The 19,540-nt window shown below is 43.9% G+C and overlaps 1 protein-coding gene across 4 annotated transcripts in view; it reads left to right on the top strand.

Moving 5' to 3' along the window:
* GRM3 (glutamate metabotropic receptor 3) overlaps window positions 1-19,540 on the top strand; it is a 172,564-nt gene that overhangs the window by 136,277 nt on the left and 16,747 nt on the right. For all 4 annotated transcript variants that reach the window (XM_050936827.1, XM_050936828.1, XM_050936829.1 and 1 more), the window contains 2 exons: window positions 13,040-14,106; window positions 19,281-19,455. In XM_050936827.1, the coding sequence (XP_050792784.1) occupies window positions 13,040-14,106; window positions 19,281-19,455 (1,242 nt within the window). The remainder of the gene's footprint in view (window positions 1-13,039; window positions 14,107-19,280; window positions 19,456-19,540) is intronic.

Below are 19,540 nucleotides of genomic sequence, written 5' to 3'. Positions count from 1 at the left end.
ATGTTCTGAACTCTAAGGTTCAGATCTGAGTAGGAGAGTTATGACACTTGTGTAGAGCGTAAAAGGGTTTCTTGCTTCCTTGCATAGGGCACATAGTCCAAGTCAGAATCCAGGCCTGTGTAAGCAACTTTATAATCCTCAGCATTTGTACAAGCAAGGTCATCAGCTTGCAGATTGATTCAAAGAATCACAAAGGATTTTTAAAGACCTGCTTAGAATATAGCTTTCTCCCTCCTAAAGTTTCACACCATCACCCTAAAAAGGTCCATAATTCTTCATAATGGGATTGGGTTCCCCTTGCTCATGTTTACAAAACAACTTGTTGGCCTGAGGGGAGTTAGACTGTTTAAAGTCACGCTTTAATTTCCTTTGTAATTACAAGTTGATTGCTAGTATAAATTCCCTTGCATGCTTGCTGCCTTTTGTGCCAGCCATTTCTGACAGTGAATAATCTTAACTTAAAAGCCTGATATCAATCCAGAGGCATCACTGCTGAAATCCCACAGTACATTCCCATGGCTTGTCAATTATCAGCTAAACAGAATTCTTTAACAAAATTAGACTTGCTATTGCTTGATTTTTAAAAATTATATTAATGCCATTTTAATTTTAAGGATTCATGAAATTTTTTCTTACGTTTTTAAAAACATGTAATCTTTTTTGCTGATGTTTCTATGTTTCATATTTTCCATGTATCAAACTGAATATTCTTTGATAAATCAGCTCCACCAACAACTTTCAAAATGTCCTGAGTAAGAATGATGTGATGAGAATAAGATCACGTTGGTTATGGGTTGCCACCTTGCAACCAGCCAATGGTTCCTCAACAGCAGAGGCCCCAAGGATCATGCAAGTAGGTGGACAAGACAGAAGGGAAAACATAGAGCATTGTTTTCATGCAACCAGCTCATAGCAGAGACAGCTAGTGAGTTTGCCCTACCTAAGGCCAGGTCTAATTTACAAAGTTTTGTCTGCATAGGTATATCTGTCCAAGAGTGTGATCAGCTGGCAGAACTGGGCAACAGGGCCTGCTTTCAGGAAAGACACTGCTTCTTGCATGTATCTCTGACAGCTCATACAAGCTGCTATCACTCAGTACGTCTACACTGCAATTAGCTACCTGTGGCTGGCCCATGCCAGCTGTCTCGGGCTCATGGGGCTACGAGGCTGTTTAATTGCAGTGCAGACATTGTGGCGTAGGCTGCAACCTGAGCTCTGGTACCCTCCCACCTTGCAGGCTCCTGGAGCCAGGACTCCAGCCCAAGCCTAAATGGCTACACTGCAACTGAACAACCCCTTAGCCCAAGCTCAGTGATCCCAAGTCAGCTGGCCTGGGCCAGCTGCAGGTTTTTGTTTGCAGTGTAAACATACTCATTTTGGCCTGCTACTATTGAGGCCTTGTCCCCTATTGAGACTAGGCACGACTTTCCTATTTGACTCTCTGGGCTTGTCTACACTTCAGCGTAGACACTGCCCACATGGACAGGAGGAATTCTCCCATCAGCGTAGGTAATCCACCTCCCCAAGAGGTGGTAGCTAGGTCAACAAAAGAATTCTTCCCTCCACCTAGCACTAGCTACACGGGGACTTAGTTCAATTTAACTGCGCCACTCCGGGGAGTTGATTTTTCACACCCCTGACAGACCAGGTTAAACTGATCTAATTTTCTAATGTAGGCCAGGCCTCTATTAATGATCATATGAGGATTGACAGTTGCATGTTCTGGCTCCCAACAGCAAGTCAGTTAAGATGCTTAGCTGAAATGTGAGCCACAGAGCTGAATATAAAATCTGATCGGTCACAGTTGCTAGTAAGGTTACATTGATAAAGGGTTAATAAGTGTTATATGATAGACATGAGCAGAATGTGTTACAGATAGGTATAAGCACATCAGTAGACAGTGTTATAGCTGATGTTTACGAGCAACCTCCTGGTCACTATAACACTTGAGTTGATCTTTTAAATCCATTAATTATTTACTAACCCTTTATAAAATATTTGTAAACGGATCTTAATATAAAGTGAGACCATTTGAGCAGTAGTGTAGAGAATACTCTGGGTGTGAGTCTAGTGTAAATCAGGAGTAGCCCTGCTGAACTCGGTGGAGTTACACTGGTGTAGAAACAAGTGCCAGTGAGCTCTGATTCGACGCTCTACATGGTTTGAAATGTAATCACATGTGAAATAAATCACTTCAACTTCACCAGATTGTATGTAGCTAAATCAAAGAGAATGAAAAGCTAAATTAACTCTTTGAGTCCTACAGGATACTTTGTAAGGCCAGAGGAGCCCATCAGGCACCACGCGTCTTGTTGTATTATCAAGGATCTTCCTTATAAGGCATTGCCAAGACAATTAATAGGCCCCTGAAATGGGGAAAGAAGTTAATAGAAAGTACAGTTTTCATATTATCTACTTGCATAAATGTCTTCTTTTCCACACTTACATCAGCTATTTGTAGTTTTTCTAGCACCATCTAGTGCAACTAAAGGGGTTTTACATAACTTTCTAGGAAACTTCAGTGTTCCACAGATCTAATAGGTTCTTTACTTTTTCATTTCCAGATTAGCTTCAGAAGGTGCCACTTACCACAGGGCTGTGGGGCCAGCAGGCTACTAAGGAAGGTAGCTTTAGTATGCACAATATGCATTCCTACATTTGTTTCTGAACCACATGAAATCAAGGCTTAGGAAATGGCAGGGCTGAGAATATGCAACGCTTTTGTCAAGGCATGTTATTAAGAAGAAAACAAAGAAAGAAGAAGTGGGGCCGCTATACACTGAGGATGGAATGGAGGTTAAGGATAACCTAGGCATGGCCCAACATCTAAACAAGTACTTTGCCTCAGTTTTTAACAAGACTAGTGAGGAACCTTGCGATGATGGAGGGATGATAAACGGGAATGTGGATATGGAAGTGGATATTACCGCAACTGAGGTAGAGGCCGTACTTGAACAGCTCGATGGGACGAAGTCGGAGGGCCCGGACAATCTCCATCCAAGGATATTAAAGGAACTGGCGCGTGAAATTGCGAGCCCGTTAGCGAGAATTTTTAAGCAATCGACGAACTCGGGGGTTGTGCCATATGACTGGAGGATTGCTAATGTAGTTCCTATTTTTAAGAAAGGGAATAAGAGTGATCCGGGTAATTATAGGCCTGTTAGCTTGACATCTGTAGTATGTAAGGTCTTGGAAAAAATTTTAAGGGAGAAAGTAGTTAAGGACATAGAGGTCAATGGTAATTGGGACGAATTGCAACACGGATTTACTAAAGGTAGATCGTGTCAAACCAATCTGATCTCCTTCTTTGAGAAGGTGACGGATTACTTAGATAAAGGAAATGCGGTAGATATAATTTACCTAGATTTCAGTAAGGCGTTCGACACGGTTCCGCACAGGGAGCTGTTAGTTAAATTGGAAAAGATGGGAATGAATATGAAAGTTGTAAGGTGGATAAGGAACTGGTTAAAGGGGAGACTCCAGAGGGTCGTATTGAAAGGTGAACTGTCAGGCTGGAAGGAGGTCACTAGTGGAGTCCCTCAAGGATCGGTTTTGGGACCGATCTTATTTAACCTTTTTATTACTGACCTTGGCACAAAGAGCGGGAATGTGCTAATAAAGTTTGCGGATGACACGAAGCTGGGGGGTATTGCTAACACAGAGAAGGACAGGGATACTATTCAGGAAGATCTGAACCACCTTGTAAACTGGAGTAGTAGAAATAGGATGAAATACAATAGTGAAAAGTGCAAGGTCATGCATTTAGGAATTAATAATAAGAATTTTGGATATACGTTGGGGGCACATCAGTTGGAAGCGACGGAGGAGGAGAGGAACCTTGGGGTACTGGTTGATAGCAGGATGACTATGAGTCGCCAATGTGATACGGCTGTTAAAAAAGCAAATGCGATTTTGGGATGCATCAGGTGGGGTATTTCCTGCAAGGATAAGGATGTGTTAGTACCGTTATATAAGGCGTTGGTGAGACCCCATCTGGAATACTGTGTGCAGTTCTGGTGTCCCATGTTCAAGAAGGATGAATTCAAACTGGAACAGGTTCAGAGGCGGGCTACAAGGATGATCCGAGGAATGGAAAAACTGCCTTATGAAAGGAGACTCAAAGAGCTTGGCTTGTTTAGCCTGGCCAAAAGAAGGCTGAGGGGGGATATGCTCGCTCTATATAAATATATCAAGGGGGTTAACGTTAGGGAGGGAGAGGAATTATTTAAGTTTAGTACTAATGTAGGCGCGAGGACGAATGGGTATAAACTGGATATTAGGAAGTTTAGACTAGAAATTAGACAAAGGTTTCTGACCATTAGGGGAGTGAAGTTCTGGAATAGCCTTCCGAGGGAAGTAGTAGGGGCAAAAGACTTTCCTGGCTTTAAGACAAAGCTTGATAAGTATATGGAGGGGATGTTATGATAGGATCGTTAATTTGGGCAATTGATCTTGAATTACCACCAGACAGGTCTGCTCAATGGTCTGCGGGGAGATGTTGGATGGGATGGGTACTGAGTTGCTGCAGAGAATTCCTTCTTGGGTGCTGGCTGGTGACTCTTGCCCACATGCTCAGGGTTTAGCTGATCGCCATATTTGGGGTCGGGAAGGAATTTTCCTCCAGGACGGATTGGCAGGTGCCCTGGAAGTTTTTCGCCTTCCCCTGCAGCGTGGGGCACGGGTCGCTTGCTGGTGGTTTCTCTGCAGCTTGAGGTCTTCAAACCATTTTTGAGGATTTCAGTAACTCGGTCCTGGGATAGGGGTTGTTATAAAATTGGATGGGTGGGGTTCTGTGGCCTGCCTTGTGCAGGAGGTCAGACTAGATGATCAGATTGGTCCCTTCTGACCTATGAGTCTATGAGTCTATGAGTCTATAATGAACTGTCTCTGCGCCATTGAGCTCTGTCTCTAATCTGCACCTTGTTTTGGAAGATTACATACTGCAAGCTCAGAACAGCTGTTTATTTTATTTAAGACACTGTATCTTCTCAGATTTAGGCATATCTGCTGTTATTTCCACTCAGGCTCAGCTGCTACAAGTGCTATTTTCTCTTCAGTGACATTTATACGTTAAGTACTGTGCCAAACACATGCTAGATAGTCTGCAGAATCCATCCTTGACCAAAGAGGTAACTGCCTACGCGTAAAACCATATCTAACAGCCTGCTTCCAGTCTGCTCAAGATGAAGCTTATCTCTTTTCTATAGGTTCAGCTTTCCCATAAGAGTTGCCCAGTACCTAATATACTGAAGCCTCTTCTCTTTTACTTTCCTCTCATATATGCAGTGAGATCCTGCAGTTTCTCCATCTAACTGGCCCCATGTGTGGACCTGGAGGCATTTCAGAGTGAAGAATTATCACACCAGCCTTTAAATTACCCTTTTTTCCTAATAATGTACATTCCACTACTAAGACTTCTCTCCTACATCTCCCTGCATCATGGGTACCTACTATGTACCATCGGTACTATGACTGCAGGTTCCTCCACAACACTCACTAGACATTTGTTTAAATATCTTGTGAGATCTGGCACTTTAACACCCAGAAAGCTTGTCACCAAATTATCCTCACAAGCGCCACATACTCAGCTATCAATATTTCTGCTGTTCGGATTCCTATCGCCAGAGCCTCTCTGTGTCTCCCAGCTGTAACCTCCATCTCCTGAAGCAGCCTCCTTGGTGTCTGATTTGACTCCTATGTGGGCATGTTAGTTCCATCTGAAGGAGTTTGTCCATCAATTCCACATTGGCCCCGCCCATCCTGAGCCAGGCTTTCTCAGCTGGATGTTCAGTGCAGCCTGTTCTAAGTAGGGTCTATGCTGTACCAGTGGGCAGTCTCTGTAAATCCATTTCTCTCAGCTCCACAGATTCAACAATACTGGACCTGCGCTAGGCTCCCTGGCCATTAGCTGTTTGCACCAAACACATAAATGCATCACTTGGCCGCAAGGCTAGGAGATGTACCTTCTACAACCTGTGCAATAAACTGGGCAGCTCTTCTTTTCTGAAATATGTTACTGGCATCCTACCTCTATTTTTAGTCTGGTGGGGTTTGCTCTGTAACTGGGCACTAGGCAGAACTAGGTAATACCTTTAAATGCCTTTAAATTATATATTGTTTTGTTGGTTACTTGGTTTACAGATTTTACTTTAGTTAACCCTCTTTGCACAGGTGTAGTTGGGCATTATGATGAGGTAGACTGGGTTCTTTGAGGCCCCCTGCTGGAGGCCTTGTGGTCTTACCATACCCCACTCCCCAGAAAGGAGCAATGAAAGTGGGTCCTCCAGACCTGCCTAGAAAGGCTGCAGGGAAGCAGCCAATCAGAGCTCAGCTGGCTCAGTTAAAAGGAGCTGCAGGGTCTGCGCAGATCATTTGTTGGTTGGGACCAAACAGGTGGGGAAGGCTGTGAAACTCTCCAGGCAAGGAGGCCTGGGAGAGGTCCGATACAGGCTGGGAACTGACAGAGAACCCTGAGATAAGGGTGAAGAGGAAGGGGCTATGTGGGTACTGGCCCAGGGAATAGCAGTTGTAGTTATTAAAGGAAGCAGCACGTGGCTGCTATTTGTAGGGTCACTGGGTTGGGGCCCAGAGTAGTGGGTGGTCCAGGTCCCCCCATGGATCACTGGGGAAGTGGCCTAAGCCCCAAGAAGGGGATAAGACTCACTACTAAAAGCCCCAAAAAGAGGCTAGAATTTAAACAGGACAGCAGAGAACCGCTGAGGACAAGGAGTCTCCAGGGAGAAATCCCTGGGTTCACTGCTCTAAACCAGGACAGGCACAGACTTAGAGCTAACCCAGAAGGGGCTGAAAACTGAGCCCAGAGACAAGGCTAGAAACATCAACAAGGGCACAGGGACACGCCCTGTTGGACCTTTTACCCTGGAAAGGTTCCTTCATGCTTTTAGACTCCGTGTGACACAGCCAGAGGACTGAGTCGCTAAACACCCACCTGATGCGGTTAACAGCCAACAGGAGCAGAGTGCGTGAGTGTGCAGGTTCACACCCAACTGACAGGAGGTGCTCACGAGAGGTGAGTGTCCCCTGTCACAGGCACACAAAATGCAAGATAAGGATGAATTCAAGAATACTGCTGCAAAGATCATCTTTTTTTATTACCTTCCAAGAGACAGGAGAGATTAGTTAACTGAGCTCATACCTCTAGAAATAGCTGTTTTAAAGATTGTGACTTAAATCCCCAAATTAACTGCCCAAATTAATTTTAAAATTGAAACTGGGAAAATAAAGAATAAAATCCTTGCTGAGTGACTCATTAGTTGGTCTGGGATTTCCTTTCTGGGAAACTCACTGCTGACATTTAAAAATTATTCCTTTTATTCTATAGACTAAACTTCTATTTTATTATCATTATGCATCTTGTCTTTGGTGTGGTGGGATTTTTTTAGTACTGTGAAGTCAGCTTTTTTGGTACCCCTTGAGTTGTACATTGCTACATCAACTACATTATGTTGATAAATACTAAGTCAAAAAATGCTTCAGTAATTTTGTCTCTAATCAACAGCTACATTAATTACTACAATCAAAGGGTTTCAGCCGTATTCTTTGGTTCCCCATATTCTAGTTTAATTAATCACTGTTTGGTCAAATGACTTCAGTCTCCTTATCCAAAGGATTTAAAGTGTCTCAACCCTCCCACAAAGCATTGTAATTTATTTTTATCTATCAGCTGCCACCCAAAATGCAAGCATCTGTCTGTATGTACATGTGCTGAAAGACAACTGTAATTCATAGATTCCAAGACCAGAAGGGACCAGTGTGCTCATCTAGTCTGACCGCTTGTATAACACACACCAGAATAATTCCTAGAGCGATCTTGCAGAAAAACATCCAAGCTTGATTTAAAAATGTCAGTGATGGAGAATCCACTATGACCCTTAGTAAATTGTTCCAATGATTAATGACACTCACCATTAAAAAATTATGCCTTATGTCCAGTCTGAATTTGTTTAGATTCAACTTCCAGCTATTGGATCATGTTCTACCTTTCTCAGCTAGATTGAGGCGCTCATTATTATATATTTGTTCTCCATATAGGTACTTATAACCTATAATCAAGTCACCCATTAATCTTCTCTTTGTTAATCTAAATAGGTGAGTTTAGGGTGACCAGACAGCAAGTGTGAAAAATCAGGACAGAGGATGGGGAGTAATAGGCACCTATATAAGAAAAAGCCTTGAATATCGGGACTATCCCTATAAAATCAGGACATCTGCTCACCCTAGATGAGTTCCTTGAGTCGATCACTTTCATTGTAAGACTATTGTCTTTACAAACTTGGACCCCTATCCTGCAAACATTTTTGCACATGCTTCATTGCGGTCAACCACTTGAATGCTTAAAGTTAAGCACGTGTAACTGTTTATAGAATGGGGGGGTTACTTTCTGTAGCTCTCTCCAACCAGTGTGCAAGGCTGTCTAAGGCCATGCCTGAGTGCCAATATTTATACACATATGTAAAAGGTACTATTTTTAATATTGATAATCCCCTTTGTTAACCATGTTGCAGTGCTGGGACTTACTACTGCGGGATGCCAAGAACTCTGGCCTTCAATCAGCCCAGTACTTAAGGAGGTACCTAACCGTCAGCATATCGGCAGCTCCATGAAGCCACATGCTTTGAGTTGAGCACACCGCTAAGTGCTTGGTCTCTTCCAGCCCCTGATTCTGAGACTAGCTGCACCTCTCTAGTTCCAGTGGCTCAGGACCTCACACGATCTGACCCACTGCTGTCCAGTGAATAAACTGTCAAAATTAAGCAGGTGTTAACAGCTTCCACAAGCTACATACGTGCTATGAATAATGAAATGAGACAGTGGCACATTGCTGAAGCGCTGTTAAGTGCTGTATTATGATTTTATATTAATGGTGCTTCTGGCTGAGGGGGCAGGCAGAGGAACTGATTTAATCTTGCCTCTCATTGTCCTGTATTGGGAGTTTGCTACTTGTTTTGTGGAGATGATGTCATTTCAGGGAGGCCTGGCTCTTCTGGGGAAGCGTCTGCTGCCTTTATTCATGCAGGGGAGTGCTTTGCCAGGAGTCTCACTGGGCTAGATTGTGCCCCCCACATGGAGGAATAAGTACTCCCCTTACACCACTGCTACACAGACTACCCAGGCCTGGAGAGTAGACTCACAAGCAAAAGCTGAAGCCGACAGGCGGGAAGTGGGCTGGGACGAGACAGCAATGGGTACAGCTCCAACCCCCAGCACTCAGCAGTAAATTACTATCTCCCCACCCCTCCTTGGTGCAAGTAAGGGAAGAGGGTACCTGTGTGTCAGCGCCTTCCAGGACCACTCCTAGGCAGGTGCAGTTTATGCACCGCTTCTTTGCTCAGAGCTTTGCCTAATGTCACCGTCTGTCTTAGTGAAAACAATGGGAGGAGCTGCGGACTTAGATATTAGATACATCTGTGTATTTGAAAGTTCCTGCTGCTGGGGGGGGGGGGCAGTGGGCAAGAAGCAGGGGGGATCAGATGGGGGCAGGGGGCTAGCCCACACTTAGCTTTTCAGGGAGGCACAGCCTCCCCTAACCGGCCCTCCATACAATTTCTGAAACCCGATGCAGCCCTCAGGCCAAAAAGTTTGCCCGCCCCTGCTTTAGGCTCTGGAGGTGTCTCTTCAGTGCCCAGGGTGTCAGCCAAGAGGCAGCCATCACATAAGGGAGACAGAATCTGGCCATGAATGCTTTTAAAAAATGCACAGTCTGTCCACCTCAAGAAAGCCAAAGGAAATGGATTGTAGGCTGGAGGGGGAAATTACATCCTTAACTAAAGGGCTTTGCTTATGTAAATGAGAGTTTGACAGAATTAAAGCTATTACCCAACAGCAATGTGAGATGAGGGGGGAAGGGGAGATTTATTCTAGCAAGGGTAGTGGACCCAGTTCCATAACCAGACACACCAGCAGAGAAATCGTTTATTGCCCACCAGCAGTAAATACACTTTCACTTCCTACCAATGATGCTGTCCCCCTTTTGTGCTGCAGCGAGAGAGGTACAATAAATCACATGGTAATTGCCATTTCTTCTTACATTTTTAATAATTCTTCTTTCTCTTTGTGACCCGCAGCCTGTGGAAAAAGCCAAAACGCTCCACAGCTTTAACAGGCTGAAGTGCTACAATATTGATTCCCCACAGAAGGTCACAGTTCCAGTTCAGGAGTTTTTATCCATTCCCCAAGCGCGGCGTAGGACCACAGCAGTGCATGCTGGGCAGCTTAACAAACAGCTGTAACAAAATCAATATAGGCAACCAGAGTATGATGGATTCCTAACTGTTTAGGATGCAATAATAATAAGACACAAAGGCATGGCAGGAAATTGTTATGGAATTTATAATTACTTCAATATCATCCTCTAAATCAGATTGTTCCAAATAAATCCTCTCTTTGGCTTCATTTTACACTGTCCAGCTCCAAACTGCTTCTTACCAAGAGGCTCCTTTAAAATGCCTTCTATTCTGCAGGGTGAATTCCACTGAATAACACTGTGATCTTGCCAAAAATGATCCCCTTTCCTGAACGACAAGAGACAACGCGAAGGTTCAGGATTGTACATACAATGGGGATATCAGAGGGGTTTGAATGGTTTGGAGAAAGTTCCCTTCCCCTTCTTCCCCCTCTCTCCTGACATTATAACCTTCCCAGTCACATGCAACATTAAAATAATGTGCATTAGTCTAGCAACTTCCTTTCCAGGTGCTACAGAGATGCTAAATTTCTCATGCTATTTGATGGTGGTCTTATAGTCACAGGCAACAAGGGAGCTCTCCTCTTGCATCTCCATGCAATGAATGTGGGACAATACCCTTGTTGTGGGAGGGAAGGAATCAGCATCAGGGCCGGTGCAACCACTTACACGCCGCCTAGGGCACCTAGTGGTCAAGGGTGCCTAAAAGCCCGCTCAGGCAAGGAGGTGGAGTGGAGGTGAGCTGGGGCGGGGAGGCGGGGCTGGCCACCCGGAGGGCACACAGGGGAACCATTCCCCACCCCAGATCACCTCCACTCTGCCTCCTCCACTGAGCACACAGCCCCCGCTCTAAGTCTTCTCCAATCGGCACCACAACTCTGGGAGGGGAGGAGAATTAGAGCAGTGCCAGTGTGCTCTGTGGAGGAGGCGGAGCCGAGGTAAGCTGGGGTGGGATCTCCAGGCGGGGTTAGCTGCCACGGGGGTGGTATCTCCCCAGGCGGGGTTAGCTGCCGCAGGGGTGGAGTCTCCCAGGGTAGGGTTAGCTGCCGTGGAGGGGGGCTGCCCAGGCGGGGTTAGCTGCTGCGGGGGTGGTGTCTGCCTGGGCGAGGTTAGCTGCCGTGGAGGGGGGCTCCCCGGGCAGGGTTAGCTGCCGCGGGGAGCTCCTCTGGTGGGGGGTGGGCATGGTTAGCTGCCACGGGGGGGCGAGGTTAGCTGGGTGGGGAGGTGGTGCAAGGTGGAAGTTTTGCCTAGGGCGTTAAACTTCCTTGCACTGGCCCTGATCAGCATGCAATTGAATAGGGGATTCACACAACGCACAGTCAACTTGTGGAACTCCTTACCTGAGGAGGTTGTGAAGGCTAGGACTATAACAAAGTTTAAAAGGGAACTGGATAAATTCATGGTGGCTAAGTCCATAAATGGCTATTAGCCAGGAAGGGTAAAGAATGGTGTCTCTAGCCTCTGTTCATCAGAGGATGGAGATGGATGGCAGGAGAGAGATCACTTGATCATTGCCTGTTAGCTTCACTCCTTCTGGGGCACCTGGCACTGGCCACTGTCGGTAGACAGATACTGGGCTAGATGGACCTTTGGTCTGATCCGGTACGGCCGTTCTTATGTTATGTTCTTATGTTCTAAAGGTGGAAGCTATTATGCTTTATCTCTAAGGTTACCAGAAACCCACCTTGGGAAAAACCAGCTATGAGCATGACATACCTGAGACATTTGCACCAGTAACAACAGAGGATGTAGAATGTGTGATATCCAAGCAGTTGCTGTCCACGTTCAATGTATTTTTTAATTCAACTGGGTCCAGGAGGAAAAATTCCAAAACTATGTAGATCAGTGAAATGCATATTTTTAAACAGGGAAGTAGCAGGATACAATCTCTAGTTTGTCCATCCAAGGAATGGCATATTCAGTGAAAAGAAGTTAAATATGAGCTTTGTCAAATGAGTTCATTCTTGTAAGTTAATAGGAGCCTAGCAAACTTCAAAGTATTGAACCAGATCTTCAGCCAGTTTAAACTGTCATAGCTCCACTGGCTTCAGCAGAGCTGTGCCACTTTTATACCAGCTGAAGATTTGAGCCATTGTACATTTGGACAGAACCTTTATAGAGCTCATTAATATCTAGCTTTTAGGCCAAAAAGTCTTTGTAAATCTGAGGGAAGGGGCCTTACAAATGCTACATTTTTCCATCCTTAACAGTGTAGGGAGGGTTCCAGGTTGACTCTGTATATATTTAGAATGTGCATTTGAAAGAGTGGTCAGAGGTGAACTGCTTTTAGTCCAGTCACTCTTGGTCCACATGCTACCACTGAGCTGCAGAGATGTTCTTGATAGTCTGTAGAATGAAATATTTTGAAACCAAAATAGTGGGAAATGGAGATGTTAGTAAAGGAGGAGACCCTTGAAAGGATTTATCGTGTACGAAGTGCTCTGCAGTGCATTCCATATACTGCGGGACATGTATCATTTTGAAATGTGGCCCCTGTGCATAGCTTTAGCATGGGATGCCACTTTGTAATAGAGAAATCTTTTCATAGGTGACCTCCACAACAAGGTCAAATTTGAAAAACAATGCTTCCTTTAGATTTGCAGTAAAGTCTCAGACCTGACCTTGATCTTTTGGTCATTGATAACACAGCTGTTCCTTGAACTGGTGCTTCTACCACTAAGAACATTTCATAATTGATGTTTGGGATCAAAATTCCTCACTCGCTCTAGATGGTCTAAAAAACTGACAGCGTCTTGCTAGATAGATATGCCTGCCAAAGGAAAGAAAAATGCTTAGAGTTGCACTGTTCATTTCCTCTCTTTCTGTTTTTGACAGCTCCATTTAACCCTCCCAATGCTGCGGACAGCATGGTCAAATTTGACACCTATGGAGATGGGCTAGGCCGATACAACGTGTTCAATTTCCAGTACGCCGGAGGCAGATATTCCTACCTGAAGGTTGGTCACTGGGCAGAAATCTTGTCACTGGACGTAGACTCAATTCACTGGTCCAAAAGCTCTGTCCCCACTTCCCAGTGTAGCGACCCCTGTGCTCCTAATGAAATGAAGAATATGCAGCCAGGAGATGTCTGCTGTTGGATCTGCATTGCCTGTGAGCCCTTTGAATACTTGGCTGATGAATTTACCTGTGCAGACTGTGGGCTTGGGCAGTGGCCCACTGCTGACCTGACTGGCTGCTATGACCTACCAGAAGACTATGTCAAGTGGGAAGATGCCTGGGCAATAGGCCCTGTTACCATTGCATGTCTAGGTTTTATTTGTACCTTCATGGTTGTGGCAGTCTTTATCAAGCACAACAACACTCCCCTGGTCAAAGCTTCCGGCCGTGAACTGTGTTACATATTACTCTTCGGGGTCTTCCTGTCTTACAGCATGACATTCTTCTTCATAGCCAAGCCTTCTCCGGCCATCTGCACCTTACGCCGTTTGGGGCTGGGAAGTTCTTTTTCAGTTTGCTATGCCGCCCTGCTGACAAAGACAAACTGCATAGCCAGAATATTTAACGGTGTGAAGAATGGTGCTCAACGGCCTAAATTCATCAGCCCCAGCTCTCAGGTCTTCATCTGCCTGAGCCTCATCTTGGTACAGATCATGGTGGTGTCTGTGTGGCTTATAGTAGAGTCCCCGGGCACCAGACGGTATACTCTTCCTGAGAAAAGGGAGACTGTCATATTGAAATGCAATGTCAAAGATTCCAGTATGTTAATCTCCTTAACATATGACGTAATCCTTGTTGTCTTATGCACTGTATATGCCTTCAAAACAAGGAAGTGCCCAGAAAACTTCAACGAAGCCAAGTTTATCGGTTTCACAATGTACACAACATGCATCATTTGGCTGGCCTTCCTCCCCATATTTTATGTGACATCTAGTGACTACAGAGTAAGTCTTTGGACATTTGTTTCTATAAAATGTGTGCATCACCTTAGCAGGAAGACTGGCATTTCCTTTCACTTTTGTGCTCTCCAGTGCCCCTAGCAAACATTCCCTTTTCATTGTTAACGCCCTGCTAAGCATGAGACACATCAGCCATTGCTTTATATGAAAATGTTACTTTACTTCTAAGCAGATGATGGACTTGCTTTGAACTGTGGTTGTTCAGAAATGTTTTTACACTAAACAGTAGATCTGGCTAATGGAGGCAGAAGCACATGGGCAAAATATTCGTGCACTGGTATATTATTATGGATAGTCACAGTTATAATAGCTCAGACCAAGGTTCAGAAAACAGTTATCTAATAGAGGTGAACTTTAACTAAAAGCTGAACCAAATTGTACAGGAAACCTCAGGTTTACTAGAATGAGGGAGAGGGAGTATCAGAGGGGTAGCCATGTTAGTCTGTATACACAAAAGCAACAAGAAGTCCTACGGCACCTTAAAGACTAAAATTTATTTGGGCATAAATTTTCATGGGTAAAAAATCCACTTCTTCAGATGAGGGAGGTAGCTGTGGTAGATGGTCCTTACACCAAGTTTCGCTGTATTTATAAAATTGACAGAAAGGTGAATAAGATTAACTTTGCCAGAGGATGTTATGAAAGTCAAGAATACAACAGGGTTCAAAAAAGAACTAGATAAGTTCATGGAGGATAGGTCCTATCAATGGCTATTAGCCAGGATGGGCAGGGATAGTGTCCCTTAGCCTCTGTTTGCCAGAAGCTGGGAATGGCCCACAGGCCATTCCCAGCTTCTGGCAAACAGAGGCTAAGGGACACAGGGGGTGGATCACCTGATGATTACCCACCTGATGATCACCCACCTGATGATTACCCACAGGGGGTGGATCACCTGATGATTACCTGTTCTGTTCATTCCCTCTGGGGCACTTGGCATTGGCCACTGTCAGAAGACAGGATACTGGGCTAAATGAACCTTTGGTGTGACCCAATATGGCTATTCTTAACTAAAAGACAAGACTGCCATTAGCAGTAGAGTTGAACAAATGTTCTATTTTTTTTTAATTCGGTGACTGATCCGAAAAATCCAGAAAAAGAATTTTAGGTTAAACAAAACATTTTGTTGGACTCTTAAATGATTTTTTTTCAGTTTTGTTATATTTTCAGTTGTTTCTTACCCTTTAAAGTTTTTTTTTTAAACAAATCTAGCAACAGTTCTAAACAAAATGTCACTGGAAATGAAAAGTCAAAACATTTTGTTTCAAAAATAGTTGAAATGATTAATCTGAACTTTTTCACATTTATTCAGCCAAAACTATTTGCCAGATTCAACATGCATTCACTCATAGTTTTGGTTGCCTTGAAACTGCATTTTTTGGCAAACAAGCTCCTTGACCGAAAATGTTTGTCCAGATCTAACTGATGGTATATGTCAGGGAGATAACATTATCAGGGAAATAACAGGGGCGTTAATAGCATCACTCGACATTAGGGCTGGCCAGGGAACAATTGTTTCATTTCAAAACTTGGTTTCATTCCAACGTGGAATGAAATGAGACCTTTTGAATTTTTTCCTGAGAGACAGCGAGAGACAGACCAGCCCCAGAAAAGCCAATAGCCTGGTGGTTAGAGCAATCATCAGGAATGTGGATGACCCCAATTCAAGTCCCTATTCCAAATCAGAGGCTCAAATCTGGGTCTCCCATAATCCTATGTGAATATGCTAGCCACTGGGCTATTAGCTATTCTGGGGTTGGGTCTTTTATCTATCTCCAGAGATTCCCTCCTGGACCTGTATAACCTTGTCGTCAAAATCAACGTTGCCACAAAACTTGTTTTTGACAAAACAGCATTTTTCAACAAGAAATGTAGTCAAAAAATTTTCAACTGGCTGCATTCTACTCAGACTTAGTAGGGCCAGACCAAGAATATTATGTGTAGTTCCAGTCTCCTTAGCTAGGAAAGATATAGAAAGACTAGAGACAATACAAAGATGTCAAATACAAATGCAAATGTCAAACAGAGTGAAACTAAGAGAGCTAAATGAGTCTAGTCTAGACAAGAGAAGACCCAGGGAGATGTGATTACAGTCTATAAATAACTTCAAGGTAACAAGAAAGGGATATTTAGTCTCATAAAAAGTTAGGACAAGGAGAAATAGCATTCAGCTAATGAAGGAAAAAATAGGCACTGGGGAAAAGTTCTTAACACTAAAAGCAATTGGATCGTGAGGTGGACACAAAGTGTTCAATGGGTGGGAACAGATAAAATGAGACATTAGTGCGTATGCTAGAAAGAATAGTCCTACAACATTCTTGTAGGAATAGATGAGTCAAGTGATATTTTCCAACTCTATTATCTATCGCTGGGATTTGAAAGGAACCCTGGAGATTTGGGTGAAAAACCTCCATTGAATGTAACTCAGTTTTGGCAGTGAGATTTCCAAAAGCACCTACAGTTAGTCAGGAGCACAAATCTCATTGACTTAAGTTCAGGAAGGGACTTAAGTGAATGAAACTCTCATATAGGTGCTTTGGCAGCTCCCACTCTGGGTGTCGTAACACTGTTAATCTCACTTAATTCCAGTTACTGGTCCTACTGAATGGACTAAAATTTTATACATAATAAGTGATGCTTTTGTTATCTATAATCGAATGGTAATCTACTCATTCCATTCTCCTGTAAAACAATGCTGGTGGGGTCATTCTCAGGAGCTATTATTTGGGAAGTTTGTACAAAGAACAACCAAGGAGACATAACAATGAATAAGTGAATGGTGACTGGATCGAGCTTTTAATATTATATTTGAAACTGGTTTAGGATGCATGAATAAGGGTGAAAAAATGGGAGGCTACTGGGAAATGTATGCAGAGATTTGGGCGCCTTTTAAAGCCTGAAAAAGAAATAAAATGAAATGTAGAATTCACTCAGTTAATTAATACAAATACCATGGGAAGAAACAAACTATCCTTTCCTATGTTAGAGGGAAAAGGGCTATTTAACACCCTTGATTTTTACACGGAGTTCCACTTTGATTTCAGGGGGTAGTCCCACTTCAGAATCGATGGCACAGTATGACCTGATGTTATTAAATAATCACTCACAAGTTTGCACGAGTTAGAGCAGTTAATGCATGTCATTTTTTTCAGCTGGAGATTCATCTTAGCCTAGCCTTAGGGGATGCAACTGTAGGAGGTGTGCCGGAAGGGAAAAGTCTGGGGGTTAGATAAGTTCTAACACAGTCAGATGTTAAATTGTCCTACCACTCAGCTTACTGTGCTGTCATGAAAGCAGGTGGGTGGTAGTTTCTTGCTTAAGGTCTGATCCAAACTGCATAAAACTCAATGGGAGTCTTGCCACTGACTTTAGTGGGCTTTGGCTCAGGCCAGTAGAAAGCAAGGAAAGAGGAATTAATGGAAATGTGGTAGGGTGTTCATGTTATCTCTGTGTCCATTCAGGTTCCTAAGCGGTTCCTCCGCCATGTGGTATCTGAGCACTATGCACTGAGCAAAGCTTGAAGTGAGCTCCTTTTGTAAAGGGTGATTGTGTTATTACATTAATTATACTGACCATTGACTACCTTCTGAATACATATAATGATTATGAAGATGAGAAAGAAAGAAAGATCCTCCGCATGGATACAAATGGCTGTTGGTCAGGGTCCCTTAGCAGGATTGAGATAAAGCAGCCAAAGAAAGGACCTGAAGAAGAGCTCTGTTTAAATTCCTAAACTTGTTTCTTTCAACAACAAAAGTTGGTTCAATAAAATATATCACCTCCCCCACCTTTTCTCCTTAATGTCCTGAGACCAACATGGCAAAAATAACACCGCATATAATGACATAGGCCATCCCCTGCTCTAGTTTTTCCCCTTACAAAGTTTATTTTGAGAGTTGAGCCCCATAGCAGTGTTAATCTGTAGTTTTGGCATGGATGTAACTGAAGGCAGAACTGTCCCTACTTGTGTAATAATCCAGATTAAGTAATGGAGTTTGAGAAAGTGTAATTCTACCTTTTAATTGAGGACTCTGCTCTGAAGGAAAGAGACTAAACTGAACCTGAGGCAGCAAACTGGCACCCAATTATCATAATGATGAGTGTTGTTACATAGATAAGATTAGATAATGGCTCTCTGAAGCTATAAGGACAAACATTGGCCCACTGGCTGCTTCCCCCAGAATCTTCTAACCCCCTACAAAAGGATTTCACAGCACAGAGAAATTGTGTCTACATTAATGTAGCTTTAAGACCCAGTCTCACAAATGGACCTGTTTGAGCAGGCCCTTATGCTTGCCCAAAATCTCACTGAAGTCAGTGGCCCTCTTCATGAATGCAAGGGGTTACTTGTCGCTTAGCAGGATTGAGGCCGTAGGCTGAATTAACTTTCAAGAGGATTCGCTGCATAGCACAGCCATCTCTTTGGACCTAATCTGGTCCCACACAGCCTGCTTCTTGGCACACATAGATTCCAGGCTTTACGGAAAGCATTCTGCTTTGTCCAGGAATGAGGCAGGGATGCAGTGTTGCAGAGCATCTGACTAGCCTTCTTGTGCCCAGGCTCGCTGTCATACATTGAAGCAGGCAGTCCCTTATGTGCTGATCAGCAGGGTACCATCTAGGCCTTAGGTAAATCTCTGGGAATCACAGGGTCGTGGGAGTTAGAAGTGGAACAAGTCAATGGATCATCCAGGCTTGACCCCTGCTGACGCAAAACTGAGATATGTTTCCTCCTACTGCTGTATTATGTCTGTTCTGGAATTTTGCATTTCTGCCTCTCAGTGTTATTTGGCTCAGAGTTTAGCATGCTGAAATACATAAACAATTTGCATTACAGTATGCAGGAACAAACTGTGCCATGAATGCCAGGGTGTGCTGTCTGATACCCTGAACTGCAGAAGGCACTGGTACAGAGCTGAGTTTTTTAGAGGAGTTTCCAAGTCATATCATTAGCACTTTCTGAAGCCACACTCATTTCTAGACCTTCTGAAGAGACAGCTGTGAATTTGGTGTCAAGAAATCTATAGAAATTAAAAACAAACGACCAGCAGTAAGTAGCTCCCATGGTGATTACCATGGTCACAGTCTGGCTTGCGGTACATGCTGCCTCACTGCCCAGCATTTAACAGCTAAGCACTGACTTTTCAATAACTCTCTCCTAGGTGCAGACCACCACCATGTGCATCTCTGTCAGTCTGAGTGGCTTTGTTGTGCTCGGCTGTTTGTTCGCGCCCAAAGTGCACATCATCCTCTTCCAGCCACAGAAGAACGTGGTCACTCACAGACTCCATCTCAACAGGTTCAGCGTCAGTGGGACCGGAACCACTTACTCCCAGTGTAAGTAAAGAATCTGTCACCTATGCATGGCATGCCTTGTGCGGTAAGTGTGTTAAAGGATAGCTAGGGAGTTTTCATTTGTAGT

The sequence above is a fragment of the Gopherus flavomarginatus genome, chromosome 1, assembly GCF_025201925.1.
Source record: "Gopherus flavomarginatus isolate rGopFla2 chromosome 1, rGopFla2.mat.asm, whole genome shotgun sequence".
Taxonomy (NCBI): Eukaryota; Metazoa; Chordata; order Testudines; family Testudinidae; genus Gopherus; species Gopherus flavomarginatus.
Note: the sequence above shows the minus strand (reverse complement) of the source record. Positions and strands in the feature narration are given on the sequence as shown.